At 43.3% G+C, this 26,961-nt stretch overlaps 1 protein-coding gene across 3 annotated transcripts in view; it reads right to left on the reverse strand.

The window, feature by feature from the left end:
- Window positions 1-9,962: 9,962 nt before the first annotated feature.
- The window catches only part of cnbd1 (cyclic nucleotide binding domain containing 1), a 71,819-nt gene continuing 54,820 nt past the window's right edge, over window positions 9,963-26,961 (reverse strand). For 2 of the 3 annotated variants that reach the window (XM_014157435.2, XM_045702129.1), the window contains 5 exons: window positions 20,021-20,127; window positions 19,586-19,736; window positions 19,389-19,456; window positions 19,142-19,201; window positions 9,963-11,193 (listed from right to left, as the gene is read on the reverse strand). In XM_014157435.2, coding sequence (XP_014012910.1) covers window positions 11,077-11,193; window positions 19,142-19,201; window positions 19,389-19,456; window positions 19,586-19,736; window positions 20,021-20,127 — 503 coding nt within the window. In that variant the 3' untranslated portion in view covers window positions 9,963-11,076. The remainder of the gene's footprint in view (window positions 11,194-19,141; window positions 19,202-19,388; window positions 19,457-19,585; window positions 19,737-20,020; window positions 20,128-26,961) is intronic. The other variant, XM_014157436.2, reaches the window with a different exon arrangement.

The raw sequence follows: 26,961 nt of genomic DNA on the forward strand, positions 1-26,961 counted from the left end.
TGGCTGCACAACCGATTGGCAAACTTACTGCAAATTGAGAAATTGTGACTAAACTGAGTAAAAAGAAGAAACTATACCATGAAACAAAGATAAATTATATAAAGAATGATAGTAAAAAGCTCTGAAGCACCTTAAATGAAATGTTGGGCAAAAAGGCAAACTCAGCTCCATCATTCATTGAATTAGATGGCTCATTCATCACAAAACCCACTGATATTGTCAATTACCTTAATGGTTTTTTCATTGGCAAGATTAGCACACTTAGGCATGACATACCAGCAACAAACACTGACACTACACATCCAAGTATAACTGATCAAATGATGAAAGACAAGCATTGTAATTTCAAATTCTGTAAAGTGAGTGTGGAAGAGTTGACATTTTTTGTTGTTGTCTATCAACAATGACAAGCCACCGGGGTCTGACAACTTACTGAGGATAATAGCGGACGATATTGCCACTCCTATTTGCCATATCTTCAATTTAAGCCTACTAGAAAGTGTGTGCCCTCAGGCCTGGAGGGAAGCAAAAGTAAATCCGCTACCGAAGAATAGTAAAGCCCCCTTTCCTGGCTCAAATAGCTGACCAATCAGCCTGTTACCAACCCTTAGTAAGCTTTTGGAAAGAATTGTGTTTGACCAGATACAATGCTATTTTACAGTAAACTAATTGACAACAGACTTTCAGGACACTTATAGGGAAGGACATTCAACAAGCTTACACAAATGACTGATGATCGGCTGAGAGAAAATTATGATAAAAAGATTGTTCGGGCTGTTTAGTTTGACTTCAGTGCAGCTTTTTACATTATCGATCATAGTCTGCTGTTGGAAAAACATATGTGTTATGGCTTTACACCCCGTGCTATATTGTGGATAAAGAGTTACCTGTTTAACAGAACACAGAGGGTGTTCTTTAATGGAAGCCTCTCCAACATAATCCAGGTAGAATCAGGAATTCCTCAGGGCAGCTGTCTAGGCTAATGGGGATCCCTACTAAATACAAAATACAAATACCACTTTTTCCATGTGGTTTCTTTGTTCACAGACTCCATGAAATGATGACATCTTCCTAAATATTTTGGTCAAGTTATTAATTTTGTGTATGGTTTCCTAGAAACAAGTGCAGCTCAACTTACCCCTTTGGTTCAACTTACCCCATTCTCCCCTACTTAGAATCTCCCACCTTAACTGAGGCAAATATAAAACAATCATATTCACATAATTCACCTTTATGACGCCTGGCAAAAAGGGTGCATTCAATTTGTTGTGATTATTTTCCTACTTCCGGCCCATTCGCAAATAAGCAAAACATTGTTAAAACCTGTTATGGCTTGAATCCCATTAGCGGGATGGATATGACGACAGCCAGTGAAAGTGCACGGCGGCAAATTCAAAACAACAAAAATCTCAAAATTAACATTTCTCAAACATACAAGTATTATACACCATTTTAAAGATTCTCCTTAATCTAACCACAGTGTCCGATTTCAAAAAAGCTTTACGGCGACAGCAAAACATTAGATTATGTTAGGACAGCACCTAAACAAGAAAAACCACACAGCCATTTTCCAAGCAAGCAGAGGCATCACAAAAACCAGAAAGTCAGCTAAAATTAATTACGAACCTTTGATGATCTTCATCAGATGACACTCCCAGGACTCAATGTTACAAAATACATGTATGTTTTGTTCGATAAAGTTCATATTTATATCCATAAACCCCATTTTACATTGGCGCGTGATGTTCAGAAAATGTATTCCCACCAAAACGTCCGGTGAAGTAGCACATCAATTTACAAAAATACTCATCATAAATGTTGATAACATTTACAACAGTTATTGAAAGAATTATAGATATACTACTCCTTAATGTAACCGCTCTGTCAGATTTTAAAATAGCTTTTCGGCGAAAGCACATTTGTCAATATTCTGAGTACAGAGCTCAACCATCAAAGCAAGCTATACAGATACCAGCAAAGTTCTGGAGTCAACTAAACTCAGAATTAGTATTATAAATATTCCCTTACCTTTGCTGATCTTGCACTATCAGGACTCCTACTTCCACAAGAAATGTTATTTTTGTTCGAAATACTCCATATTTATGTATAAATACCTCAGTTTTGTTCGTGCGTACAGATCACTATGCAAAGGCATAACGAGTGAGCGTAAAATAAGAGACAAAAAGTCAAATAGTGTCACGTCCTGACCAGTATAAGGGTTATTTGTTATTGTAGTTTGGTCAGGACGTGGCAGAGGGTATTTGTTTTATGTGGTTCGGGGTGGTGTTTTTGGTGAAGGGTATTTGATTTATGTATTCCGGGGGTTTTTGGGCACTGTTCCTTGTTTATGTATTTCTATGTTTAGTCTAGTTGGTTGTATGTCTATGTTTAGGTTAATGGGGGGTTGGACTCTCAATTGGAGGCAGGTGCTTTCTCGTTGCCTCTGATTGAGAGTCCTATATATGGGTATGTGTTTGGTTTAGTGTTTGTGGGAGATTGTCTCTTGTTTTGTGTGTCTATACATGACAAGACTGTTTTGTTGATCGGCCGTTCTTTTGTTTGTTATTTTGGTGTTCTTTTTGAGTTAAAATAAACTACAAGATGAGCATCCACATTCCTGCTGCGTTTTGGTCCTCCATTCCAGACGACAATCATGACAAATAGTTCCATTAATGTTCGTAGAAACATGTCAAACGATGTTTACAATCAATCCTTCGGGTGTTTTTAACATAAAACGTCGATAATATTCCAACCGGACAATAGCGTATTCATTTCAGAAGAAAAAGAATGAGCGGCGCACCAAACGTGGCCGCGCAGTAAACAACTCACTGGTCCCAGGCAGTCCACTGATAGACTGAGCTCCTATTCTCTGCCCAGTAACAGGTGACGCATGAAACACGTTTCTAAAGGCTGTTGGCAGCCAATGGAAGCCTTAGGAAGTGCAAAATGACCCCACAGACACTGTAGTTTGAACAAGGATTAGATAGAAGAACTACAAATCACTTCCTGGTTGGATTTTTTTCTCAGGTTTTTGCCTGCCATATGAGTTCTGTTATACTCACAGACATCATTCAAACAGTTTTAGAAACTCCAGAGTGTTTTCTATCCAAATCTACTAATAATATGCATATCTTAGTTTCTGGGAGTGAGTAGGAGGCAGTTTACTCTGGGCACGTCAGTCATCCAAGCGACTCAATACTGCCACCATCCATAAGAAGTTAAATATGAATTACATTTGTAAAAACTCTGACATAATGTGCACAGAATTTTAAAGATATGTTAATTTAATGTTGAGAAAAATTACTGAAAAATGTAAACCTTTGTTAGCTAGTTAGCTTTGTAGAACAACAATTATCTTAATGTTCATATACACATTTTGGCACCAGTTCTGTCTTTTGTCGTTGATATTCTGTGTCTAACAACATTGTAATTTCAAGCATAGATCTTTGATTGAAAAGGGATAGGCCTACAGCCTGTATGGATAACAACCATTATAAACAGATTAATTTGCTAACTAGCTAACCCACCCAGTCAAATTGTATGAGAATGCTAATGCTATAAAAGGTTGGCGTTCCGAGTGTTTATACTTCATGAAAATATTATACTTCGTGAAAACAAATGTTTCAATTTTTTTTCTTTTAAATTCTATCCAAGTTATTTAATTCTTAAAAGTCTAAGTTGACATATGCAATTGTTTTAAGAAGGTCATACCATGGATCATTTAGATATTTGATTTAGAATTTTAGGACCCCTTTAGGTATCCCAATTTTTTTTATAAAATATTGAATTTGGCTTTTACTACTATAGCCAATAGAAACACGTTGAATAATACATTCATAAATGCAGAGGCGCAACTTTGGTTTTAGAAGGGGGGGAGGACATTACTTGTGTTTTTCTCTTTTTTTCTTGACAGATAAACACTCCAAAACAGCCTAACTGACCGCTCGGAGGTGTCCACATGGTCCGAATGCACACCTTTGCCTCATTTGGGGGGGGGGGGGGCGTGCCAACTATTCTAAAGTGGGGTCATATTAGTTTGTAGCCCAAACAGTTTGGACGCTACAGACCTAAGTTGACACATCAGCATTACCGACGTCAGACGAGTCTTGTAGGGCTTGTGTGGATCGTAGAGCAAAACGGAGAACACCATCGTGTCCGTGAGACTCTTCCCCTTTCTATAGAGTGGTCATATTCGTTTTTGTGAGAAGACTGATTTTCGTGATGTCTCCTGGTTTGACAAACAGCGCTGTTGCTCTGCCACTTTGAACCGCAGATGCGGAAGGACTACATAGGCGGATGCGGTGCCCATGCAAATTGTATTTTATTGTGTTACTTAGATTGATGCACTGGTGCATCAATAGACTCTATTAATAGTTTTGGCAAATGTAATTCATATTAACAATGTTTTGCTTGTTTGTGAATGGGTGGAAGGAGGAAAACAATCATGTTCGATCAGGAACTGGCTCAAATGGACGGGGCATCATGAAGTTGTACCTGGTTGACATTGGGATACAGAATCCACTTAAAGAAAACTCTGAATTAGGTCAGAGATACCAAAACACCTCCCCCTCCTCTGATGGAGTGTTTAAAGTTCCCTGAGTCATTTCCCCGTGTGGCTAATGACATCATAAATAATTAGTAACCAGACCACTACATATATGAGAGAGAGAGAGAGAGAGAGCGAGCGAGAGAGAGAGAGATACATACATCTTCATGACAGTAGACTGCATCGAGATGACAGTATAACCGATGTGGTGTCCAGGCCAGAGGGGGCCAGAGAAATGAACCATGCTCAACCTTTATATTGTAGATAATGAAAAGAAACGACAATGCAGACAGTCATAAAATCAGTGAGTAAATTAATCCCTGATCTGAGTATTAATATGGTAGTTTGTAGCTGGCAACAGTAATGTTAGATAGAGTAAATATTGTTTTATAAAAGACAAGATTGGATAGTAGTGTATGTGTCAAAGGATGACATAAGCGTCTTTAATCGATTCTTTAAAGAAAGAGTGAAACATCTAAGAACTGTCGAGGGAAGGTGTGAGATGTGTCACTGTACGTAGCGGCACCATAGGCTCCCGTTTGGTTTTGACAGCGCTCCTGACAGAATGTAATTTGGTTTATTGTAGTTTTCTTGCCACCTAATCAAGCCACAATACAAATGGGTTTTCTTTTACCAGACATGTAATCTGCTTGAAATGCTTCTTCTTGACAATGAAGTAATGTCCTGAGTTGTGCAGTGTAGTATACATGAATAAGGTAACTTCTATAAGACAGAGGACACAGCGGGAGACAGAATCATTCCACTGACCACTGCTCTGAGGCTAGTCTGGCTTCCACCTCAAAGAATTAAATGAAAAGTGTTGTTTTTTCATTATATTTTAGGATTAGTGCTTAGGGCTGTAATCAGTGGTATGACCATATCTGTCTGCCTGCATAATGTCCAACTCGGCAACGCTAAATTATTGTTGAATATGACTCCAAAAACAATAGTGAAGCAAGTAGCCTATCTTAGGCATATAGGAATATTTAGGCCAGTTTAAATGCCAAATGTGATGCCATGTAATCCATCATTTGGATCACTGTCTACAATCTAAAACTACTGGAGCTGACGACAGAGGGCCTGGCCTCTCTCTCTCTCAAAGCTGACCTTTCTGCTCTGGGATCCAAATGGAGATAGATGTACTGTAGGAGAAGGAATGATGCAGATCAAGCTTTTCTCAGACTCAATTTCACACACGTCTCATTTGCTTAAGCCCCCAGAAGCTCTCTACCATCCATCAACAATTGAGATGAAAACAGGTTTCAATGATATGACATCCATTTACTTATTCTATTGTGAAGTCAGAGGAAAAGGAGGAGGAAGGGGGGGTGCACATGTTGAGAACTCTCTTTCAGCAAAGTGGTGCAGTTTACAGGGGTGTATTAACAGTACCAAATCCAACAGACTCTTCAGAGAAGCTTTAACCTCAGACAGTGTGACTGGGAGGACTGGAACCAATGTTTTACAGTGGTTGCAAAATGACACCCTATTCTCTATGTAGTGCACTACTTTTGGCCAGAGCCCTATGGGTGCTGGTCAAAAGTAGTGCACCATAAAAGGTAGGGTGTCATTTAAGACACAGCCAGTGTCTCCTGGGCATGGATACAGACTACAAACTCACCACTACCGGAGGAGGATCAAACTGGAGTGTGGTCTGAATATACCACAACGTGAAATATTACCCTCTGACCACAAAACATTACAGTATTAGGCTACACCAACTAATAGGCACTTTTTCTAAAAAATAACTCTTTACTTTGATGAGGTCATCTCAATTAGGACTGCACAATTCTGGTAACTCCTAAAATTCCCAGGTTACCAGAAATCCTGGTTGGAAGATTCCTAGAGTAAGGAGGGAATAAACTGGGAATCTAGGGATTCTCCAACCGGGATTTCTGTAAAACCTGGAAAATTTGGGAAAGTTATCCCAATTTTCCAACCTTAATCTCTGATGACAACCATCTTTGTTTACATCTGTCAGATGACTCTCACCAAGTTGAATGAGTGATTACCATAGAAGTTGTGAGGAAAATATTTGAATAGTATTCCATTCAATGTTAAGAGCAATCCATACGGCATTACACGGACAACAGACAATAGTGCTCTTTGGAATCATTTCTGCTTAGACTATGAATTTGTATGCAATCATTCATCTTTTACATCATCAGAACCAAATTGAAATGTAAATTAAACACATTAAGCACAGCCAAAAAATCATATCCATCTCTTTCCTTGAAAGTGCTCTAAACCAGAAATACACTAAAGCATTTGACTCCAGTCTGGAAGGAGTCACCACACCAAACGGCTGTATTTGTTGGTTTGGATGACTGAACAAGGACGTTGCTTCCTACCATATGGTTCCACTTTCCAACAGAGCCAATGCCCTAAAGGCTACCCACTTTTTTTGTTTTGGACTTTCTTCCTTTCTCAACCGTACATTCTCGATTTAGAAACAGATTTAATAGAACCCAGGGTGCGTCTCAACTAGCACCATATTCCCTACATAGTGCACTACTTTTAGCCCAGATCCCTATGGGCTATAGGGAATAGGGGGCCATTTAGGATGCCGCCCCAGACTCACTTGACCTCCCCCATCTGGTACAGGCAACAGTTAAGTGTGTGTTCTAACCGCCATTGTTTATATGTCTACATTTCTTTTATACAATAGGTGTAATATGCAGGAGTATCTCTGTTCACAAATTAAAGCTCTAATGCAGGTGTTTTTATGTCAATATGAAATCATTTATGGGTAACAATAATTATGTACCTTACTTTGATTGTTTTCAATTAAAATGGTAAAAAAGAAACAAAAATAGGTTGTTAGCAAAATGCCATTTCTCAAGCAAGATTTTTGCTAGGACTGTCTGGGAGTGGTTTGAGAGAGGGGTCTAATTGGAGGAGCCTAATGGGAGGGATGTGTAACCTGAAAACTAGCTGTTATCGGCAGAGAGGAGGGAAAACCCTCTTTGTTATTTGTGTATTAACTTATACCGCCTGGCTGTTCTGAGGGCAAAAGGGGGGACTGGTGGTGCAACTCAATATTAGGAAGGTGTTCCTGATGTTTGGTATACTCAGTGTATATAAAACATAGGGAAATCATGTTTTTGACTGTACTGCCCTTTTAACGAAAGAATACACTTATTCTGAAAAACTTGAACTGAATCACGTTTGTTCTGACGAAATGTACTCTTTTGTACATCAACCTGACTCAAACCTGCCTTTGCCTTTAATGCCACTGAGTTGAGATACACAAAAGAGATGCATCAAATCACATCAAAAAGACTGTTCAAGACATGCATTAACCAACATCACAACATTGTCTTACACCAGATAGCGCATTGACTTTGCGTCCTGTTGGAGTGACACCACCTGTCAGAAGACAATAACATCACAGACGCCAATCTAATCTATGATAGGAAATGAATTTGAGGTGCCTGCTTCTGAGGGGATGTGGAGCATGTCCCATATGGTTTAACTAGCTACCTCTCAGGCTGTGTCCCAAATGGCAACATATTCCCTATGGGTCCTGGTCAAAAGTAGTGTACCATATAGGAAATAGGGTGCAATTTGGGACGCAGCCTCTGTCTGCCGATGTAGGAAACAATAAGAAGGGCATCCTTATTTCCCCTGGGTCCTCTGTGACACTGCATTGATAACAGAGACATAGTAGAGCTAAATGGAAACCACGAGATATGGAAGAGAGATCCCATTGAGATGTGAGATGTAGGTTACAGAGACACAAACACAACACTACATAGCAGACATTAGGCCTGAACATGAGTCATGACCCAGTTCGCTTAGTGTTACCTTGGGTTATGAAAGTGTGTGTGTGTGTGTGTGGAAGAGAATTGATGTCCACATACAGTACGGAAGATTTGCCTTCAACTAAACATAATCTGACATTCTCCCATGCACTTAGGGTATATCTGGAACCATGACAAGTCTTGACACTACTTTATATAAAACAGGAATGGAAAATTATCAAAATACTTGAAGATCCGATAGCTAGACATACGATTTGCCATCTAACAACCAGGAAACGTGGATTTCGAATTCCCAGCCAAACAGCACAAATAAGCCCCCTGCATTTTTTTTTGGGGGGGGGGACAAATCAGTTGCTATTTGTTTCGTCTTGCTGTAGAACAACTTGAGTGATTTTTCCTACTTGGGGACACACAGCAGAGAGACCCATGATAGATTATGCCCCCGACTTCAGGGGTTAGAGTTCATTATGAAGAAGACAAAACTCTGTGCCAAAATAATTGGCTGTGTTTATCTATTACGGTTCCTTTCTCAGAGTAGAGAAACAATGGTTGATGTCAATGGGTGCAGATTCACTGACACAGCCAGGCAGACAACTCCCATACAGTATGTGTGATGTGTATATCCTTGGGAAGAGCTCCAGCCTCAACTCTGCTTAATAAACAAGAAATTAACAGGTCAGCAGCAGCTATGATGGATCACCTTGACAGGCCCAAGACAGTGTGTGTTTCCCAAATGGCACCCTAATTCCCTAGTACAATACGTTTGACCAGGGCCATAAGGGCACTATTTAAAAATAGTGCACTACATAGGGAATAGGGTGCCATTTAGGTCTATCCCATGTTCCATATAGTCTACACTCTGTTTATTATAACATGTTGTATGAAATCCCAGGGGAAATAAATGCAGAGTGTAATTGAACAAGATATGCACCAGTCATTTTTGGAATAATCATCTGATCTGACCAATCAATTATTTGACCAGTAGTCTGGTATTTTACAGATAAGAGAAGGCTAAATGAAAACTCCACAATGCGTGGCTATTAACATTTTTATATAAACATGTGGTGAAATGCACTGGAGTCCAGTGAAGTGTTGTGTGGGATAGCATGTCCTGTTGTGAGGTCATGGGAAGTGAATGGGATATTTCAGGCTTCATCACCTCGTTTCCTAGTAACACCCCCTACCGTGACTGTGTCGCACCACACCTAGTGACACCTCTTCTCTCACCTTGGAGACACATGCAACACCTCGCCTCTAGCCTTGAACTACGTTCTCACGGAGCCTTGTCCAAACAAAGGAAACAGCTTTGTCATTTCCCCCTGCACCTTGAGAGGGAAAACATCTCACCTCACCAACCTAACCTCCCAAACATTGTATTGACAGTAGCTCTTGGACTGTGTGAAATGACCGTGTGTGCGTGCGCGTATGTGTGCGGACAAAACCACTTGAAAAGCATAATTAATCTTACTTGTGTCAATGTTAAGGGTTAAGAGCCTCACTCATCTTGGAAATTAGCTATTTGTTTGAGTTTCTGAAATCTCTGCTAACATGAAGGAACACTTTTGGCGGGGATAAAAGGTGAAGATTAACCAATGAATAGAGCAAAAATTGCTAAATGTATTTCTATTCAGGTAAAATTTCCATAACACACAGACGCACAAAAACATTTAATCAAATTAGGCTTATGCAGACGAGGAGATGCTACAATAAAACCATGTCATTTACCACAGCTTGTTTCAAGCCCATTCTCATCTCAAATCATTCTCCAGACTGAGGGACAATTTCAGTAGGTCATTTCAGTACAGAACTGTCATCTGAGGACAAAACAAAAATATATACAAAGAAGCAATAAAGAGCTATTTACCTTTGGGAATGTGAAACAAACAGTCTCTGTCAAGGTCAGTTACGGTCTCTCAAATCTAAACAAACACCATGTATTTTAAGGTCTGTGTTTCTGTTTCCATTCAGATTCCAGCAATATAAAAAGTCTATGTCTCGACCCAAATACTTAGACATAAAACAAATTATACGGTTAAATGTCATTTCAGTTTCTCTATGATACGGTTCACTATTTTCTCTTTCATAAAGAATGGTTTTTCGTTCTCTACAGTATTCACAGTGTCTGTGCAACAAGATGTTGTGTTGGGCTCTGTTGGGCTCTGTATGTCATTGCAGACTTGTTGCCTGTCTTACACAACACTGTTTCACACAAGTATAAGATCCAATAAGGCTGTGTTGTTCTGGCCTGTGTTGGGGGTGTATGGTTATGGTGGGTTGTTTTGGGCTGGGTCAGGCTCTGTATTTGCACACGTAGGACATGTCTGGTTACGTTATATTAAGTGGGTGAAAGGCAACATGATGTGTCACTGTCCTCAGAGTTCCTCTGGCCCTGGCAGGGATATAGGAAGTACTGCAGTGAAAGCTGCTAGCTGATTGACAATAACTGCCTCTTATTTGAAAGGCTTTGAGTGAGAGTAAAAGCTGGGGAGAATAACAGTTTATTTTCTTTGATGCTATATTAGTGTACATCTGGAGTGGTCACTTTACGTTGAGTCCGAAGATACAGGCAGAGAATGAAAGTGTATGTGGCGGGATATTGGAGGGTGTGGTGTCAGAATTTGGACTGGAGCATGGGACTGGAGTTATACTTTTAAACAGCAAATTAGGGTTTGGCAATGTCAATTCCTGTGTTTTCTTGCGTTGTTGTTGTAACATCTGGAGTCAAAGCAGGCAGTATACGCTGGGGTGTTGGTGTGTGTGCTGTGTTCATTGGATGGGGTTGCTCTTGTCCATAGATCTTCTTCCACCTCCCCTAATGAAGGTCCACTTCCCGTTCCCCTGCTTGATCCCGTTGTAGAGCAGGGCATCCGACAACACTCTCTTCTGTGGAGGAAATAAGAGACAAAACATGACGTTAAAATACACACTTATGATGAGCATTACAGGATGTGACACTGCATAGCAGTACAGAGGCGTCATGCCCATAATGGCACAGGGGTACGTGCTCCCTCAGAATTGTCCTGTAAAAAAAAACATATTATAATCACACAAATTGGAATTACACATTTGTTTTCCTTCTGTAATACTACTAGCGACTTAGCAATTTTAGGAAGTTGGCTTTAGCTAGCCCAGATGGTTTCACAATTTCCCAACCTCATAAATAGATACCAAGAAGCCATTTTAGGCAATCAATCTAGTTAGAGTAGCTAGCTTGTCTATCTTAGCTGACATGCCTGCTGGCAAGGTTGGTAGACTTTAAAAAAGCAATCAATAACTAAATGTACAAATAACACTCAAATTCCTTTGAATCTTTTATCCAGATTTTAGCAGAGAAGCATATTTTGTTTCTTTAAGAAAATAACCACCAGTCAGAAGGAGAGAGCTCAAGAGGTATGCTTCGATATGCAGACAAATCTGCAGATTTTTTTTTTTTACATAGAACTAAGCATAACGATTATGGCTGTAGATAGCAGGAAAAGGCTATTTCACGTGTTTGAAAAATGCTAAATTCTCCAACTTACGGACGGGGAGCCTAGCGCCCCTACGGACCACGCTTCAGCCATCCTCACATACTTTGTGCCTCCTCAGATTTATTAGGTGCATGATGCCCCTGCCATATGATGCCCCTGCCACACTGTATGCCCAGTGCTAAAGATCAGAAGCACTAATCAATGGAGCGTTATTACATTGGTCTTTGGCATCCCACACAACATGGGTCTGATTATAGGAAACAGATAACCAATCATACAGTACCAGTCAAAAGTTTGGACACACCGATTCATTCAAGAGTCTTTCTTTATTTTTACTATTTTCTACATTGTAGAATAATAGTGAAGACAAAACTATGAAATAACACATATGGAATCATGTAGTAAACAAAACAAGTGTTAAAGAAATCAACATATATTTTATATTTGAGATTCTTCAAAGGAGCCACACTTTGCCTTGATGACAGCTTTGCATGCTCTCAACCAGCTTCACCTGGAATGCTTTTCCAACAGTCTTGAAGGAGTTCCCACATATGCTGAACACTTGTTGGCTGCTTTTCCTTCACTCTGCGATCCAACTCATCCCAAACCAATTCAGTTGGGTTGAGGCCGGGGGATTGTGGAGGCCAGGTCATCTGATGCAGCACTCCATAACTCTCCTTCTTCGTAAAATTTTGGGTCATTGTCCTGTTGAAAAACAAATGACAGTCCCTCTAAGCGCAAACTAGATGGGATGGTGTATTGCTGCAAAATGCTCTGATAGCCATGCTGGTTAAGTGTGCCTTGAATTCTAAATAAATCACTGACAGTGTCACCAGGAAAGCACCCCCCCACTATCACACCTCCTCCTCCATGCTTCATGGCGGGAACCACACACGTGGAGTACATCCGTTCACCTACTCTGCATCTCACAAAGACACGGCGGTTGGAACCAAAATCTTGAATTTTGAGATTTCCACTGGTCTAATGTCCATTGCTCATGTTTCTTGGCCCAAGCAAGTCTCTTCTTATTGGTGTCCTTTAGTAGTGGTTTCTTTGCAGCAAATAGACCATGAAGGCTTGATTCACGCCGTCTCCTCTGAACAGTTGATGCTGAGATGTGTCTGTTACTTGAACTCTGTGAAGCCTTTATTTGGGCTGCAGTCTAAACAGATGTGTGTGAGCACACAAATCACAGATCAATATCCGTTTTGTTTATGAACACAATTTTTCAAAGGGCCACCATGTTTAAAGTTTGCAATGATTAAAGTGAATGCATTCTGTCTGTGGATGAATTTAGTCTTTCTGACACCTTTTCTCTTGCTCGACACACACACACACACACACACACACACACACACACACACACACACACACACACATCCCACTATATAGCACTGGTTATAAGTGAAGCATTCAACACAATCATCATCATCATCCTACATATCAGTGTGGCTAAGATGTAACATCAGGACCATTTTCATATTCCGCTGCAGAATTTTATCTTGCCCAAACACTCTCTTGCAAACTGGTGCTCTGTATTCAGTCTGGTCAGATATTGATTGGTTCAATTCAGATGGTTCTGTCTGAGAAATTAATTCATGCAATTCCTCAGTATGAAACAATCACATAAGGGTTAGGACTTGTTATTTTGGGGAATGTTAAGAATTTCTTGAACAAAAGGCTTTGCTCATTATTATTTTCCTATTAGACAATCATGTATTTGTTAGGATTTTTTATTTTGTGTGGATTGAGTGATATTTTGAGGGACTCAAAACCTTTAATAACAAAATGTAAATCGGCACATTCTGAAAGGAAAAGCTGATGAACATGTTGTCGTTGTCTGGTGAAATTTCTAAGTCATTTATTTTTTTGAGTGATCCGTCCATATTCTCAAGGGCATGACACTTGCAATCATGGTAGTGTACCACAAGACTGTTTAGCGATCTGAGCCAAAAACTGGGCATTAGCTCCGGGAGCAAATAGAAGTCTTCAGGTCTCAAGCAAGGTTACTCATCAAGTGAGCATTGTTCACTATCTTTGTTACCTAGGAGTACAGTGTGTTTCAAACGCTGTCCGTTTGTGACTCGGGGAGCTAATTCAAGTCATTAGGTCTCAGACAAGGTCACACAAGTAAGGAGTAGTAGTCACTGTCTGTTTGCGTTTTTTCCCCCACCACACCCACATTCATGCAGATGTCTGTAGTAACAGTGACCGGAGTCTAAATAAACCAGGAAGACACAGAACCTCTTCTCCAACCCATATTTAGAACCTACCGTCTGACATAAAACTCCACCGCCCAAAATTACACACACTCAGCCTAGATTACTGAGCATAACTGTCACGGTTGTCGTCAGTGAATGAGGACCAAAACGCAGCAGGTAGGTGAACGCTCATCTTGATTTTTAATTATCTTCAAAAATGAACATACAAAATAACAAAACCGAAAAACGAACAACTAACAAACAGTCTGGCAAAGCAAAGCTCAACACAGAACAATCACCCACAAATCACACACACAAACACACCCTAATATATGGAACTCTCAATCAAAGGCAGATAGACAACACCTGCCTTCAACTGAGAGTCCCAACCCCAATTAACCAAACATAGAAACACACAAACACATAGACCATCAACCAAAAACCCGGAAATACTAAATCAAACACCCTTTACACAAACACACCACCCCGAACCACATAAAACAAATACCCTCTGCCACGTCCTGAACAAACAACAAAAACAATTAACCTTATACTGGCCAGGACGTGACGGTACCCCCCCCTTAAAGGTGCTACCCCAGAAGCACCTTAACCAAAAATAACCCCAAGCAACACCAAAAAAAAAATCCCCTTTTCTAAAGGGAGGGAAGGGAGGGTGGCTGCCGTCAACGACGGCACTGTGCGACACCCCCCCTCCCCAACCCACCTATTTCTGGAGGTGGCTCCGGCTCAGGCCGTTCCAGGCTGTCGGGGCAGTCTGGCAGCTCGGGACAGTCTGGGCAGTCTGGCAGCTCGGGACAGTCTGGCAACTCGGGACAGTCTGGGCAGTCTGGCAACTCGGGGCAGTCTGGGCAGTCTGGCAACTCGGGGCAGTCTGGACCGTCCGGCTACTCGGGGCAGTCTGGACCGTCTGGCAACTCGGGGCAGTCTGGACCGTCTGGCAACTCGGGGCAGTCTGGACCGTCTGGCAACTCGGGGCAGTCTGGACCGTCTGGCAGTTCGGGGCAGTCTGGACCGTCTGGCAGTTCGGGGCAGTCTGGCCACTCCGGCAGTTCGGGGCAGTCTGGCCACTCCGGCAGTTCGGGGCAGTCTGGCCACTCCGGCAGTTCGGGGCAGTCTGGCCACTCCGGCAGTTCGGGGCAGTCTGGCCACTCCGGCAGTTCGGGGCAGTCTGGCCACTCCGGCAGTTCGGGGCAGTCTGGCCACTCCGGCAGTTCGGGGCAGTCTGGCCACTCCGGCAGTTCGGGGCAGTCTGGCCACTCCGGCAGTTCGGGGCAGTCTGGCCACTCCGGCAGTCTGGCCACTCCGGCAGTTCGGGGCAGTCTGGCCACTCCGGCAGTTCGGGGCAGTCTGGCCACTCCGGCAGTTCGGGGCAGTCTGGCCACTCCGGCAGTTCAGCGCAGTCTGGCCACTCCGGCAGTTCAGCGCAGTCTGGCCACTCCGGCAGTTCAGCGCAGTCTGGCCACTCCGGCAGTTCAGCGCAGTCTGGCCACTCCGGCAGTTCAGCGCAGTCTGGCCACTCCGGCAGTTCAGCGCAGGGCAGCTCTGATGACGACTGTTGACTGGCGGGCAGCTCTGGTGACGACTGTTGACTGGCGGGCAGCTCTGGTGACGACTGTTGACTGGCGGGCAGCTCTGGTGACGACTGTTGACTGGCGGGCAGCTCTGGTGACGACTGTTGACTGGCGGGCAGCTCTGGTGACTGTTGACTGGCGGGCAGCTCTGGTGACTGTTGACTGGCGTGGCTGGGTTGACGCACTTGTAGCCTGGTGCGTGGTGCTGGTACTGGGCTTACCAGGTTATGTACACGCACCTCCAGGCTAGTGCGGGGAGCGGGAACAGGACGAGTCGGACTGGGTTGACGCACTTCCGGGTCCGCACGAGAGACAGGAGCTGGAAACCCAGGGCTATGGAGGCGCACAGTCGGTCTAGATCTTACCTCCTGCACAACCCGCCTTGGCTGGATGGAACTAGGCAGACTGGGCTGTGCAGGGGCCTGATGGTAGCCGTGCGTAGAGCGGGAGTTGGGTAGCCTGGTCCTCGGAGGCGTACCGGCGACCAGATGCGCTGCGCAGGCATCCTCCTACCAGGCTGGATGCCCGCTCTAGCACGGCACCTGCGAGGGGCTGGAATAACTCGCACCGGACTGTGCGTGCGTATGGGTGAGATAGTGCGCTCCTCAGCGAAACATAGCGCTCTCCACCCCATACGCTCCTCCATATAACCACGGGTAGCTGGCTTCCGGCTCTTCTTACGCCTAGCCAAACTACCCGTGTGCCTCCCCAATTTTTTTTTATTGGGGGTGCCTCTTGTGCTTCTCCCTCAGCGCGTCCATGGCCTCGTACCTACGCCTCTCTGCCTTGGCTGCCTCAATTTCCCACTGCGGGCGGCGATAATCCTCAGCCTGGTGCCAAGGTCCGGCCCCGTCCAGAACTTCCTCCCAGGTCCACTTCTCCCGCCAGTCCAACTCGAAGTCCCTCTGCTCCTTCTTCTGCTGCTTGGTCCATAGTTGGTGGGTGATTCTGTCACGGTTGTCGTCGGTGAATGAGGACCAAAACGCAGCAGGTACGTGAACGCTCATCTTGATTTTTAATTATCTTCAAAAATGAACATACAAAATAACAAAACCGAAAAACGAACAACTAACAAACAGTCTGGCAAAGCAAAGCTCAACACAGAACAATCACCCACAAAACACACACACAAACACACCCTAATATATGGGACTCTCAATCAAAGGCAGATAGACAACACCTGCCTTCAACTGAGAGTCCCAACCCCAATTAACCAAACATAGAAACACACACACTAGACTAACCATAGAATACAAACACATAGACCATCAACCAAAAACCCGGAAATACTAAATCAAACACCCTTTACACAAACACACCACCCCGAACCACATAAAACAAATACCCTCTGCCACGTCCTGAACAAACTACAAAAACAATTAACCTTATACTGGCCAGGACGTGACAATAACATTGGAATTACACATCATTTATAGGTGATTCACCCTTGTCCCAATACTTTGGAAACTCCTAAATCTATTTAAAAGGCAAAAAAGAGTTCCGATGTTTGGCTAAAAAAGGGGTGAGTGCAACAATGCAGAGAGAAAAATTGAGTGTTCACGTCAGAAACGTGAACACTCACAGTCCTATTAATCATAGCCACTCTGGGTTCTCCATATGAGAGCACAAACAAACAAATATGTCCTTATTCTGGAGCTGAAAAATAAAGCCTGACAGCAAACAAACGCTGTGACTGTTGTCATTCGTCAGCTCAACAGTCAGATTAGCAATCAAACAGGCATAACAACTGCCCGTCTCCATCAAAGAGAGGCTAGACATGTAAACAGTCGTTTTTCCAGCTCTGTGCTCCTGCTACAGATCAGAAATGATCTAACACCATTTAGCGATGGCAGATGGAAAATGCCATCAGATGTAGCAAGAACGAAAGGTTTCAATACAGACATATCCTTTGTTTCTGTTTAGGTTCATCAGTGTCCATTTCTCAGACTGTGTAATTGCGAAAAACAAGCATGACATACAAGCAAGCACTGACACTGGAGCTTTAAATGTCTTTTAAACGTTAAATGGCATGAACCACAGTTGAAAAAGCATTTAACATGAGAAGGAGACGTATCTGGCTCCATGCAGAGAGGCTGCATTAACCTGATGGGTTGGATAGATAGCAAAAGCAGATCTGGGATCAGGAAAAGGCTGAATATAAGAGAGAAGCTACAGTGGTGCTACAGAAGCCTCCCTGTTGAACAACGGGCCGATTCATACCAGTGCAGAACAGCTGACCATATACTGTACAACAACATGCAGTTTGAAACAACTAGCTCCACCTGTCTGTTTTAGTCTTTATGTGTTAGCTAGGATGACAACACTCAACACCCCGCCCCCACTGAGCTCTATGTCACTATCAGAACACTGTTCATAGCAGTTGATCGTTACGGTAACACCCTGCCCCCACTGAGCTCTATGTCACTATCAGAACACTGTTCATAGCAGTTGATCGTTACGGTAACGGTTTGCTTTGTGCGGCTTTCATCGGTCGAGATCCTCCTCTCTCATTGGCCGTGGGACACTGCATGTCGGTTCCCACCACACCCCAACAGGCCGGGGGCTCCGAACCTCCAACGCCTCCTGTCTGTTCAGCCGAGAAAGCTTGGCAGTGAGACCCAGATCCAGACCACACACACTAAACCAAACCAAACCATGACAGAGGCAGACAGCTGGGGCTGATGATCACTTTAGCCTCCTGACAGACAAACTGTATAGTGTTCCTGACAAAATGCACAAAGAGACCCTTTCTATTGGCCTACAACCCAGAGCTACATGGGAAGGGTCTGAAAGGTTATATTCCTGTGAAACAAGCAGCCAGAGAAAGGGAGGTTGGCCGGCCTGTCCGTCTGTCTTTATTACGTGGGAGATACACAAGCTGTAGCTGTAGAAAGGTACCTCAGAGAGGACTGCACTGGACCGGTTAGCCAGTTAGCCAGCGTCCATAATGAATTTCCTTCCAAGTAAGGATTTTGCCATGGCAATAACAGAGCAGAGCTACACAGTTGTGTAATCATCTATGGGAAACTGGCACGCATACACAAGCGAACATGTGCAAATATATACATACACACACACACACACACACACACACACACACACACACACACACACACACACACACACACACACACACACACACACACACACACACACACACACACACACTGTTGGTTGAGAACAAAGGCAGATATTGGCACTCAGGCCTGGGAATTAGTTAGGGCTAGCTGCATGGCTGCTGATTCTCAGAAGAAACGTTGTGTTTGTGTTCTGGGTTTGGACAAGGCACAGGGATTATAACGTACTGAGCTGGGTATTCCATAAGAGCCTAAGACAGAGAGAGACCCTTTTCACACTACTGAGCCGAACCGTACTGTGCTGGCTTGTTATTTTCCATTCACATTGTCCTTCACAGCACGGGTCCAGAAACTATGGTGGATGCATAATCAGGCCAGTGTTGTACAGCTCTGTAATGTGAAAAGGCTTAGTAGAATGAAAAGGCTCATTAGTGAGACAAGGAAAGAAAGTACTGTAACAATATGCTTTACTGACATACTATACACTACACCTTTATGTGGTCCCACTCCTTGTGCCGCTCTTGTCTGATGTACTCCTTGTTAATCTCTTCCTGGAATAAGACAGGGACAAGTCATACAGAACCAAGTGGTCAACAGTATTCTAGGTGAATACAACTTAATATTATTCACTATTCGAACCAGTGCTTTTCCACTTGTTCTATAACACAATAGTATCATGGTAAAGGGAAAGGGTGAATAATGTAAGGTTAATATGTTGGACAAAATTGACTGCAGCACCTGACTCAACTTCCCATAAGTCGGCTGTGCTGTTTGTAACATCAGTGCCGATGTCACTGAATCAAGTCCTAAGCAAAATATGAACATAAATCAAATTAACGCACAGTAGTCAACTCAGTTTTTATCTCCTTTCAAACATCCAACAGTTTAGGAGATTGTATAGGCTACCAGATATGATATACGAGCATGTGACTAACCTTTCAGAGCATCTGGTTGGATGATCCCTACTTGCACCTCTGTCATCGTGACGATGCTGCAGGGGGAGGGCTGATCAAGCAAGATGCTCACCTCACCGAACGATTCCATTGGTCCGAGCTTCCCCACGACAACAAACTTTATCCTGCTGCCCTGGAAACCAACAACCAATGAGGGAAAAATAGCCAAGGCACAATCATTATCACAAATGACATGTTCCTGGAATTGATATTCCCATTTCCCGGTATAAAATGTAACACAATGGTAATCAGTCTTAACCATGTAATTAATATTCAAATCAAGTCCTGCTCTTTCACTCCTTGATTTAGACGAAGTGGTTTTTAATCAAACAGGGAACATTCAGCAGCCTGGAGGAAGGCCTACTGTTACAGTGTGAGTGTGTGTGTGTGTGTGTGTGTGTGTGTGCAGACTGACACCTTCTCCTGTGGGGTCCTCATCAGCGAGTTAATGTCCTGGAGGATGTAACACTCCCCCTCTCGGATGTAGGCCACAAAGGGACACACCTTACCTTCCTTCACCAGTACTACAGAAAGAAGAGAGAAGGAAAGAGAGAAGGAAAAAGAGGAGGAAATAGGGAAATAAGTTATTTACCTGCATGCCTACTCATTTTAGATCAAGTAATGTTCTCCTGCTTCTTCAGTTCAGAGTGTGGGCTCCTTTATCATAGGATGGATGAGGTTATGAACCAGCATACAGTACGTGAGAAGTATGGGTCGGTGTGTGTAACAGAGACTTTGTCAGTATGTTCTGTATTCAAATCAAAATGTTATCCATCACATGCTTTGAAAACAACAGGTGTAGACTAACAATGCAATTCTACTTACGGCCCTTCCCAACAATGCAGCGAGAAAAATTGAAAAATGATAACATGGGGAATAAATACACACTGAGTGACGATAACTTGGCTATATACACGGGGTATGTACCGAGTTGATGTGCAGTGGTATAAGGTAATTAAGGTAGATAAACACATACAGGTAGGGATAAAGTGATTAGGCAACAGGATAGATAATAAACAGTAGCAGCAGCGTATGTGAGGAGTCAAAAGAGTTAGCGCAAAAAGGGTCAACGCATATAGTTAAATAGTTAACCAAATAGCTACCCAGACAAACTATTTAGCATTTGTACGGCTTGGGAGTATAAGCTGTCCAGAGTCCTGTTGGTTCCAAACTTGGTGCATCAGACGAAGGCCCGAAAAATATATCAGACTCCAGCCACCCATCGTAGACTGTTCTCTCTGCTACCGCACTGCAATTGGTAGCAGAGAGAGCAGTCCTTTAGGGCCTTCTTCTGACACCACCTGGTATAGAGTTCCTGGATTGCAGGGAGCTCGGCCCCAGTTATATACTGGGCTGTACGCACTACCCTCTGTGGTGCCGTGCGGTCAGATGCCAAGCAGTTGCCATACCAAGAAGTAATGCAGCCAGTCAAGATGCTCTCAATGGTGCACACTAACACAGTCAAGATGCTCTCCCAGCCTCCTGAGGGAGAAGAGGTATTGTTGTACCTTTTTCACGACTGTGTTAGTGTGTGTGAACCGTGATAATTCCTTAGCGATGTGGACACCGAGAATTTGAAGCTCTCAACCCTCTCAACTACAGCCCTGTTGATGTGGATGGGGGCGTGCTCTGCCCTCTATTTCCTGTAGTCCACGATCAGCTCCTTTGTCTTGCTGACGTTGAGGGAGAGGTTGTTGTACTGGCACCACACTGCCAGGTCACTGACCTCCTCCCTATCGGCGGTCTCATCATCGTCGGTGATCAGGCCAACCACCGTTGTGTCGTTAGCAAACTTAATGATGTCGTTTGTGGCCATGCAGTCTTGGGTGAACAGGAAGTACAGGAGGGGACTAAGCACGCATCCCTGAGGGGCCCCCGTGTTGAGGGTAAGGGTGGTGGATGTGTTGTTGCTTACCCTCATTACCTGGGGGCGGCCCGTCAGGAAATTCAGGATCCAGTTGCAGAGGGAGGTGTTCAGTCCCGGGGTCCTGAGCTTAGTGATGAGCTTGGAAGACACTAGGATGTTGAACGCTGAGCTATAGTCAATGAACAGCTTTCACAAAAAGGTGTTCCTTTTGTCCAGGTGGGAGAGGGTAGTGTGGAGTGCAAAAGAGATTGCATCATCTGTGGATCTGTTGGGGTGGTATGCGAATTTGAGTGGGTCCAGGGTGTCTGGGATGATGATGTTTATGTAAGCCATGACCAGCCTTTCAAAGCAGTGCTACGGGGCGATATTAATCCCCCTCCTCTCCTTTGTAACTATTCCCCAGGTTGCTGCTGTAAATGATAATGTGTTCTGTCAACTTACCTGCTAAAATAATGGTTATATAAAAAATAAAAAAATGTAGACAGGTTACCTTGGCATTCTTGGGCACAAGGACTGTTGCGGTCTGCTAGAAACATTTAGGTATTGCAGACAATCAGGGAGAGGTTGAAAATGTCAATGAAGACACTTGCCAGCTGGTCCTGGTAATCTGCCTTGCATTGCGGCCTTGTGAATGTTAACCTGTTTAAAGGACTTACCCACATTGGCTACGGAGATCTCACAGTCGTCCGGAACAGATGGTGCTCTCATGCATGGTTCAGTGTCGCTTGCCTCGAAGCAAGAATAGAAGGTGTTTAGCCCATCTGGTAGGCTCATGTCACTGGGAAGCTCGCGGCTGGGTTTCTCTTTGTAATCAATGATAGTTTGCAAGCCCTGCCACATCCGACGAGCGACAGAACCAACTTAGTAGGATTTGATCTCAGTTCTGTATTGACTGTTTGATGGCTTGTCGGTGTTCGTAGCGGGATTTACAGTTGAAGTCAGAAGTTTACATACACTTAGGTTGGAGTCATTAAAACTCGTTTTTCAACCACTCGACAAATTTCTTGTGAACAAACTATAGTTTTGGCAAGTCGGTTAGGACATCTACTTTGTGCATGACAAGTAATTTTTCCAATAATTGTTTACAGACCGATTATTTCACTTATAATTCACTGTATCACAATAAGAGTGGGTCAGAAGTTTACACTAAGTTGACTGCCTTTAAACAGCTTGGAAAATTCCAGAAAATTATGTCATGGCTATAGAAGCTTCTGATAGGCTACTAATTGACATAATTTGAGCCAATTGGAGGTGTACCTGTGGATGTATTTCAAGGCCTACCTTCAAACTCAGTCTCTCTTTGCTTGACATCATGTGAAAATCAAAAGAAATCAGCCAAGACCTCAGAAAAAAATTGTAGACATCCACAAGTCTGGTTCATCCTTGGGATCAATTTCCAAACGCCTGAAGGTACCATGTTCATTTGTACAAATAATAGTATGCAAGTATAAACACCATGGGACCATGCAGCCATCATACCGCTCAGGAAGGAGATGCGTTCTGTCTCCTAGAGATGAACGCATTTGGTGCAAAAAATGCAAATCAATCCCAGAACAACAGCAAAGGACCTTGTGAAGATACTTTAGTACCTGTTTCCTCCAGTATCTATATCCACAGTAAAACGAGTCCTCTATCGACATAACCTGAAAGGCCGCTCAGCAAGGAAGAAGCCACTGCTCCAAAACCGGCATAAAAAATCCAGACTACGGTTTGCAACTGCACATGAAGACAAATATCGTACTTTTTGGAAATATTACCTCTGGTCTGATGAAACAAAAATGGAAATGTTTGGCCATAATGACCATTGTTATGTTTGGAGGAAAAAGGGGGAGGCTTGCAAGCCGAAGAACACCGTCCCAATCGTGAAGCACGGGGGTGGCAGCATCAGTCAGAAAGTTAAAGCTTGGACGCAAATGGGTCTTCCAAATGGACGATGAACCCAAGCATACTTCCAAAGTTGTGGCAAAATGGCTTAAGGACAACAAAGTCAAGGTATTGGAGTGGCCATCACAAAGCCCCGACCTCAATCCTTAAGAAAATGTGTGGGCAGAACTGAAAAAGCTTGTGAAAGCAAGGAGGCCTACAAACCTGACTCAGTTACACCAGCTCTGTCAGGAGGAATGGGCCAAAATTCACCCAACTTATTGTGGGAAGCTTGTGGGAGGCTACCAGAAACATTTGACCCAAGTTAAACAATTTAAAGGCAATGCTAACAAATACTAATTGAGTGTATGCAAACTTCTGACCCACTGGGAATGTGATGAAGGAAATAAAAGCTGAAATAAATCATTTCTCTCTACTATTATTCTGACATTTCACATTCTTAAAATAAAGTGGTGATCCTAACTGACCTAAGACAGGGAATTTCTACTAGGATTAAATGTCAGGAATTGTGAAAAACTGAGTTAAATTTGTTGGGCTAAGGTGTATGTAAACTTCCAACTTCAACTGTAAGTCCGGATTAGTGACCCGCTCCTTGAAAGCGGAAGCTCTAGCCTTTAGCTCAGTGAGGATGTTGCCTGTAATCCATGGATTCTGGTTAGGATATGTATGTACGGTAACTGTGGGGACGATGCACTTATTAATGAAGCCGGTGACTAATGTGGTAAACTCTTCAACGTTATTGGATGAATCCTGGAACATTTTCCAGTCTGTGCTAGCGAAACGGTCCTGTAGCTTAGCTTCCGCTTCATCGGACCACTTCCGTAATTAGGGTGTCACTGGTACTTCCTGTTTGAGTTTTTGCTTATAAGCAGGAATCAGGAGGATAGAGGATCAGATTTGCCAAACAGAGGATGAGGGAGAGCTTTGTATGTGTTTTTGTGTGTGGAGTAAAGGTGCTCTAGAGTTTTGTATATGTCTCTGTGTGTGGAGTAAAGGTGATCTAGAGTTTTGTATGTGTCTGTGTGTGGAGTACATTTGATCTAGAGTTTTGTATGTGTCTCTGTGTGTGGAGTAAATGTGATCTAGAGTTTTGTATGTGTCTCTGTGTGTGGAGTAAATGTGATCTAGAGTTTTGTATGTGTCTCTGTGTGTGGAGTAAAGGTGATCTAGAGTTTTGTATATGTCTCTGTGTGTGGAGTAAAGGTGATCTAGAGTTTTGTATATGTCTCTGTGTGTGGAGTAAAGTTGATCTAGAGTTTTGTATGTCTCTGTGTGTGGAGTAAAGGTGATCTAGAGTTTTGTATATGTCTCTGTGTGTGGAGTAAAGGTGATCTAGAGTTTGTATGTCTCTGTGTGTGGAGTAAAGGTGATCTAGAGTTGTGTCGCCTCTAGTTGCACAGGAAACATGCTGGTAAAAATGAGGTAAGACAGAATTCAGTTTCCCTGTATTAAAATCACCGGCCACTAGGAGAACCACCACTGGATGTGCATTTTATTTTTTGCTTATGGCCCTATACAGCTCGTTGAGTGCGGCCTTAGCTCGCTCAAGTAAACAGACATCTACGTATGGTCTGCAGCTTATCATGAGGTATTCTGACTCAAGCGAGTAAAACCTTGAGACTTCCTTAGCATTAGAGATTGCTCACCAGCTCACCAGCTGTAGTTAACAAAGAGACACACACCTCCCCCTTAACCTTACTTGAAGCTGTACACAGAAACACAGAAACACAAACACACATCGCCTCGAACACTCTTGGGGTTACTGCGCGCACACGCATACAAACACACACACATCCTACTAACCCCCACAGCAACACCCAATCCACCACTTCTTTGACTAATGCATCACAACCGACAAAATCTACCAAAAGTATTGTGCAAAAAAAAGTAGGCTACACTGTAAATGACAGAAGAAGTCCTCTTGTTTTAGCAAGAGGCCCCAAAGTCTGGGCTGGAGGATTATTTTTTCATGTGACAAATCTTTGGTTTGTGTGCATTGGGAGGTGAGCATTATATTGATTCACGGCCCTCTAGCCTTTAACGGCTAGGAGAAACACGGTATATTAGCGCTGACAGGTGTTTTTAAACGCTATCTCTATGTAGGGGAAAGTTGGACAAACAGGGCCCATTTGTTATGTGTGCTGACAGTACGGGAGGGACCAGCCTCACGTACAGTGGTAGACATCACCGGGGGAGCCATGGTGTGTGTGTGTGTGTGTCATTCTCGGGCCTAATTTCATCCCGGCCTATTCCAATGAAACGCTTGGCAGCTTTTATTTAAGACCTCAGAACCTCAAGATCCCCTTTGACCTTTCTCACTCACTCAGGCCCCAGAATAATCAAACAGTTAACAGGGCCTCACCTGGGAAATTACCCAGTAGGATCCCCATGACTGTGTCTGTCTGCTCCAACTCTCTGTCAAAGACTGCGTTCCAAATATCACACTATACCCTAGTGCACTACTTTTGACCAGGACGCACAGGGCTCTGGTCAAAAATAGTGCACTTTATAGGGAACAGGGTGTAATTTCTAACACAGCCATAGTCAATGTTCTCTCCAGAACAGGTTGGGGTCAAGGTTCACTCAAACTGCCGTCACATATTAAGTGAGAGGGCTGTTTTCCCCTGGCGATCAGGTTAATTTAGTGGCCATGTCTGTATTGTTATCCTTTTTCACATAGAAAATGAAAAATAGGCAATGTGCAGGGTATTTAGGATAAACTGCTAGATGGCAGGGTTAGTGTGAGGTTGTCTTTGGTATGATTTTCCCATACATCAGAGTGCATTGGTTGTGCTTACTATATCTCCAAGCATACAGCATCTACCGTGAAATGAAAACAACAAGCGTGCAGTCCATAATCTTTCCTGGAGCTGATAGTACCTCTTGACTGACAAGCCATATCGTCTCTAGCCTCCCTGTCCTCTCCCCTTAACGTTTAAGTTGCTGCCTGACAGACTTTTGATTGTCACAGAACTAATGGGTAGTTAATGCCAGTATTTTTACTGGTGTGATGGGGGACAGCCAAACCCTCTCTCTTCTCCTCTGTGTGTGCATGTGCATTCATGCGCCAGACAGAGAAAGATTCGGAAGGGAGTTTTGTCCAAACACTGTGGTAGACCTCATTCACTGTATATAGGGACTGAGGGAGGAAACCCAAATAGGGGTGGAATTAGCCACTCTAATAGGGCCCTAATAGTCAGTTATTAGTCTGTTTGAGGCCCTCGTCTACAGTAATGAGCTCTCTGAAACAATAATCAGCCAATGATGGATAGTAGAGCCTTGCCACAGTTTGGAGAAGGGGAGGGGGGTGAGGTGGTTGAAGAAGGGGTGAGAAGGGCACAAAGATGACAGCTGAGAATTATTAAGAAGAGGAAATGCCTACAATGGAAGGAAAGGGATATTTTCAAAATTAACCGTTTTATTTTTTATTACCAGTATACGTCGAAATTGTCTTGGCTTCACTAGATTCCAGGAAGGGGAAAAGCATACTTATCTGCTTGTGATCAACCACAACTCTACCTGTCAGCCTCGGAGGCATTCGACGTACGTCATAAGGCAGAGCGGTCATATTCAATTAAGTGTAACAGGATACCTCGCTGAAGACGTA

Source organism: Salmo salar, chromosome ssa19 (assembly GCF_905237065.1).
Source record: "Salmo salar chromosome ssa19, Ssal_v3.1, whole genome shotgun sequence".
Classification (NCBI taxonomy): Eukaryota; Metazoa; Chordata; class Actinopteri; order Salmoniformes; family Salmonidae; genus Salmo; species Salmo salar.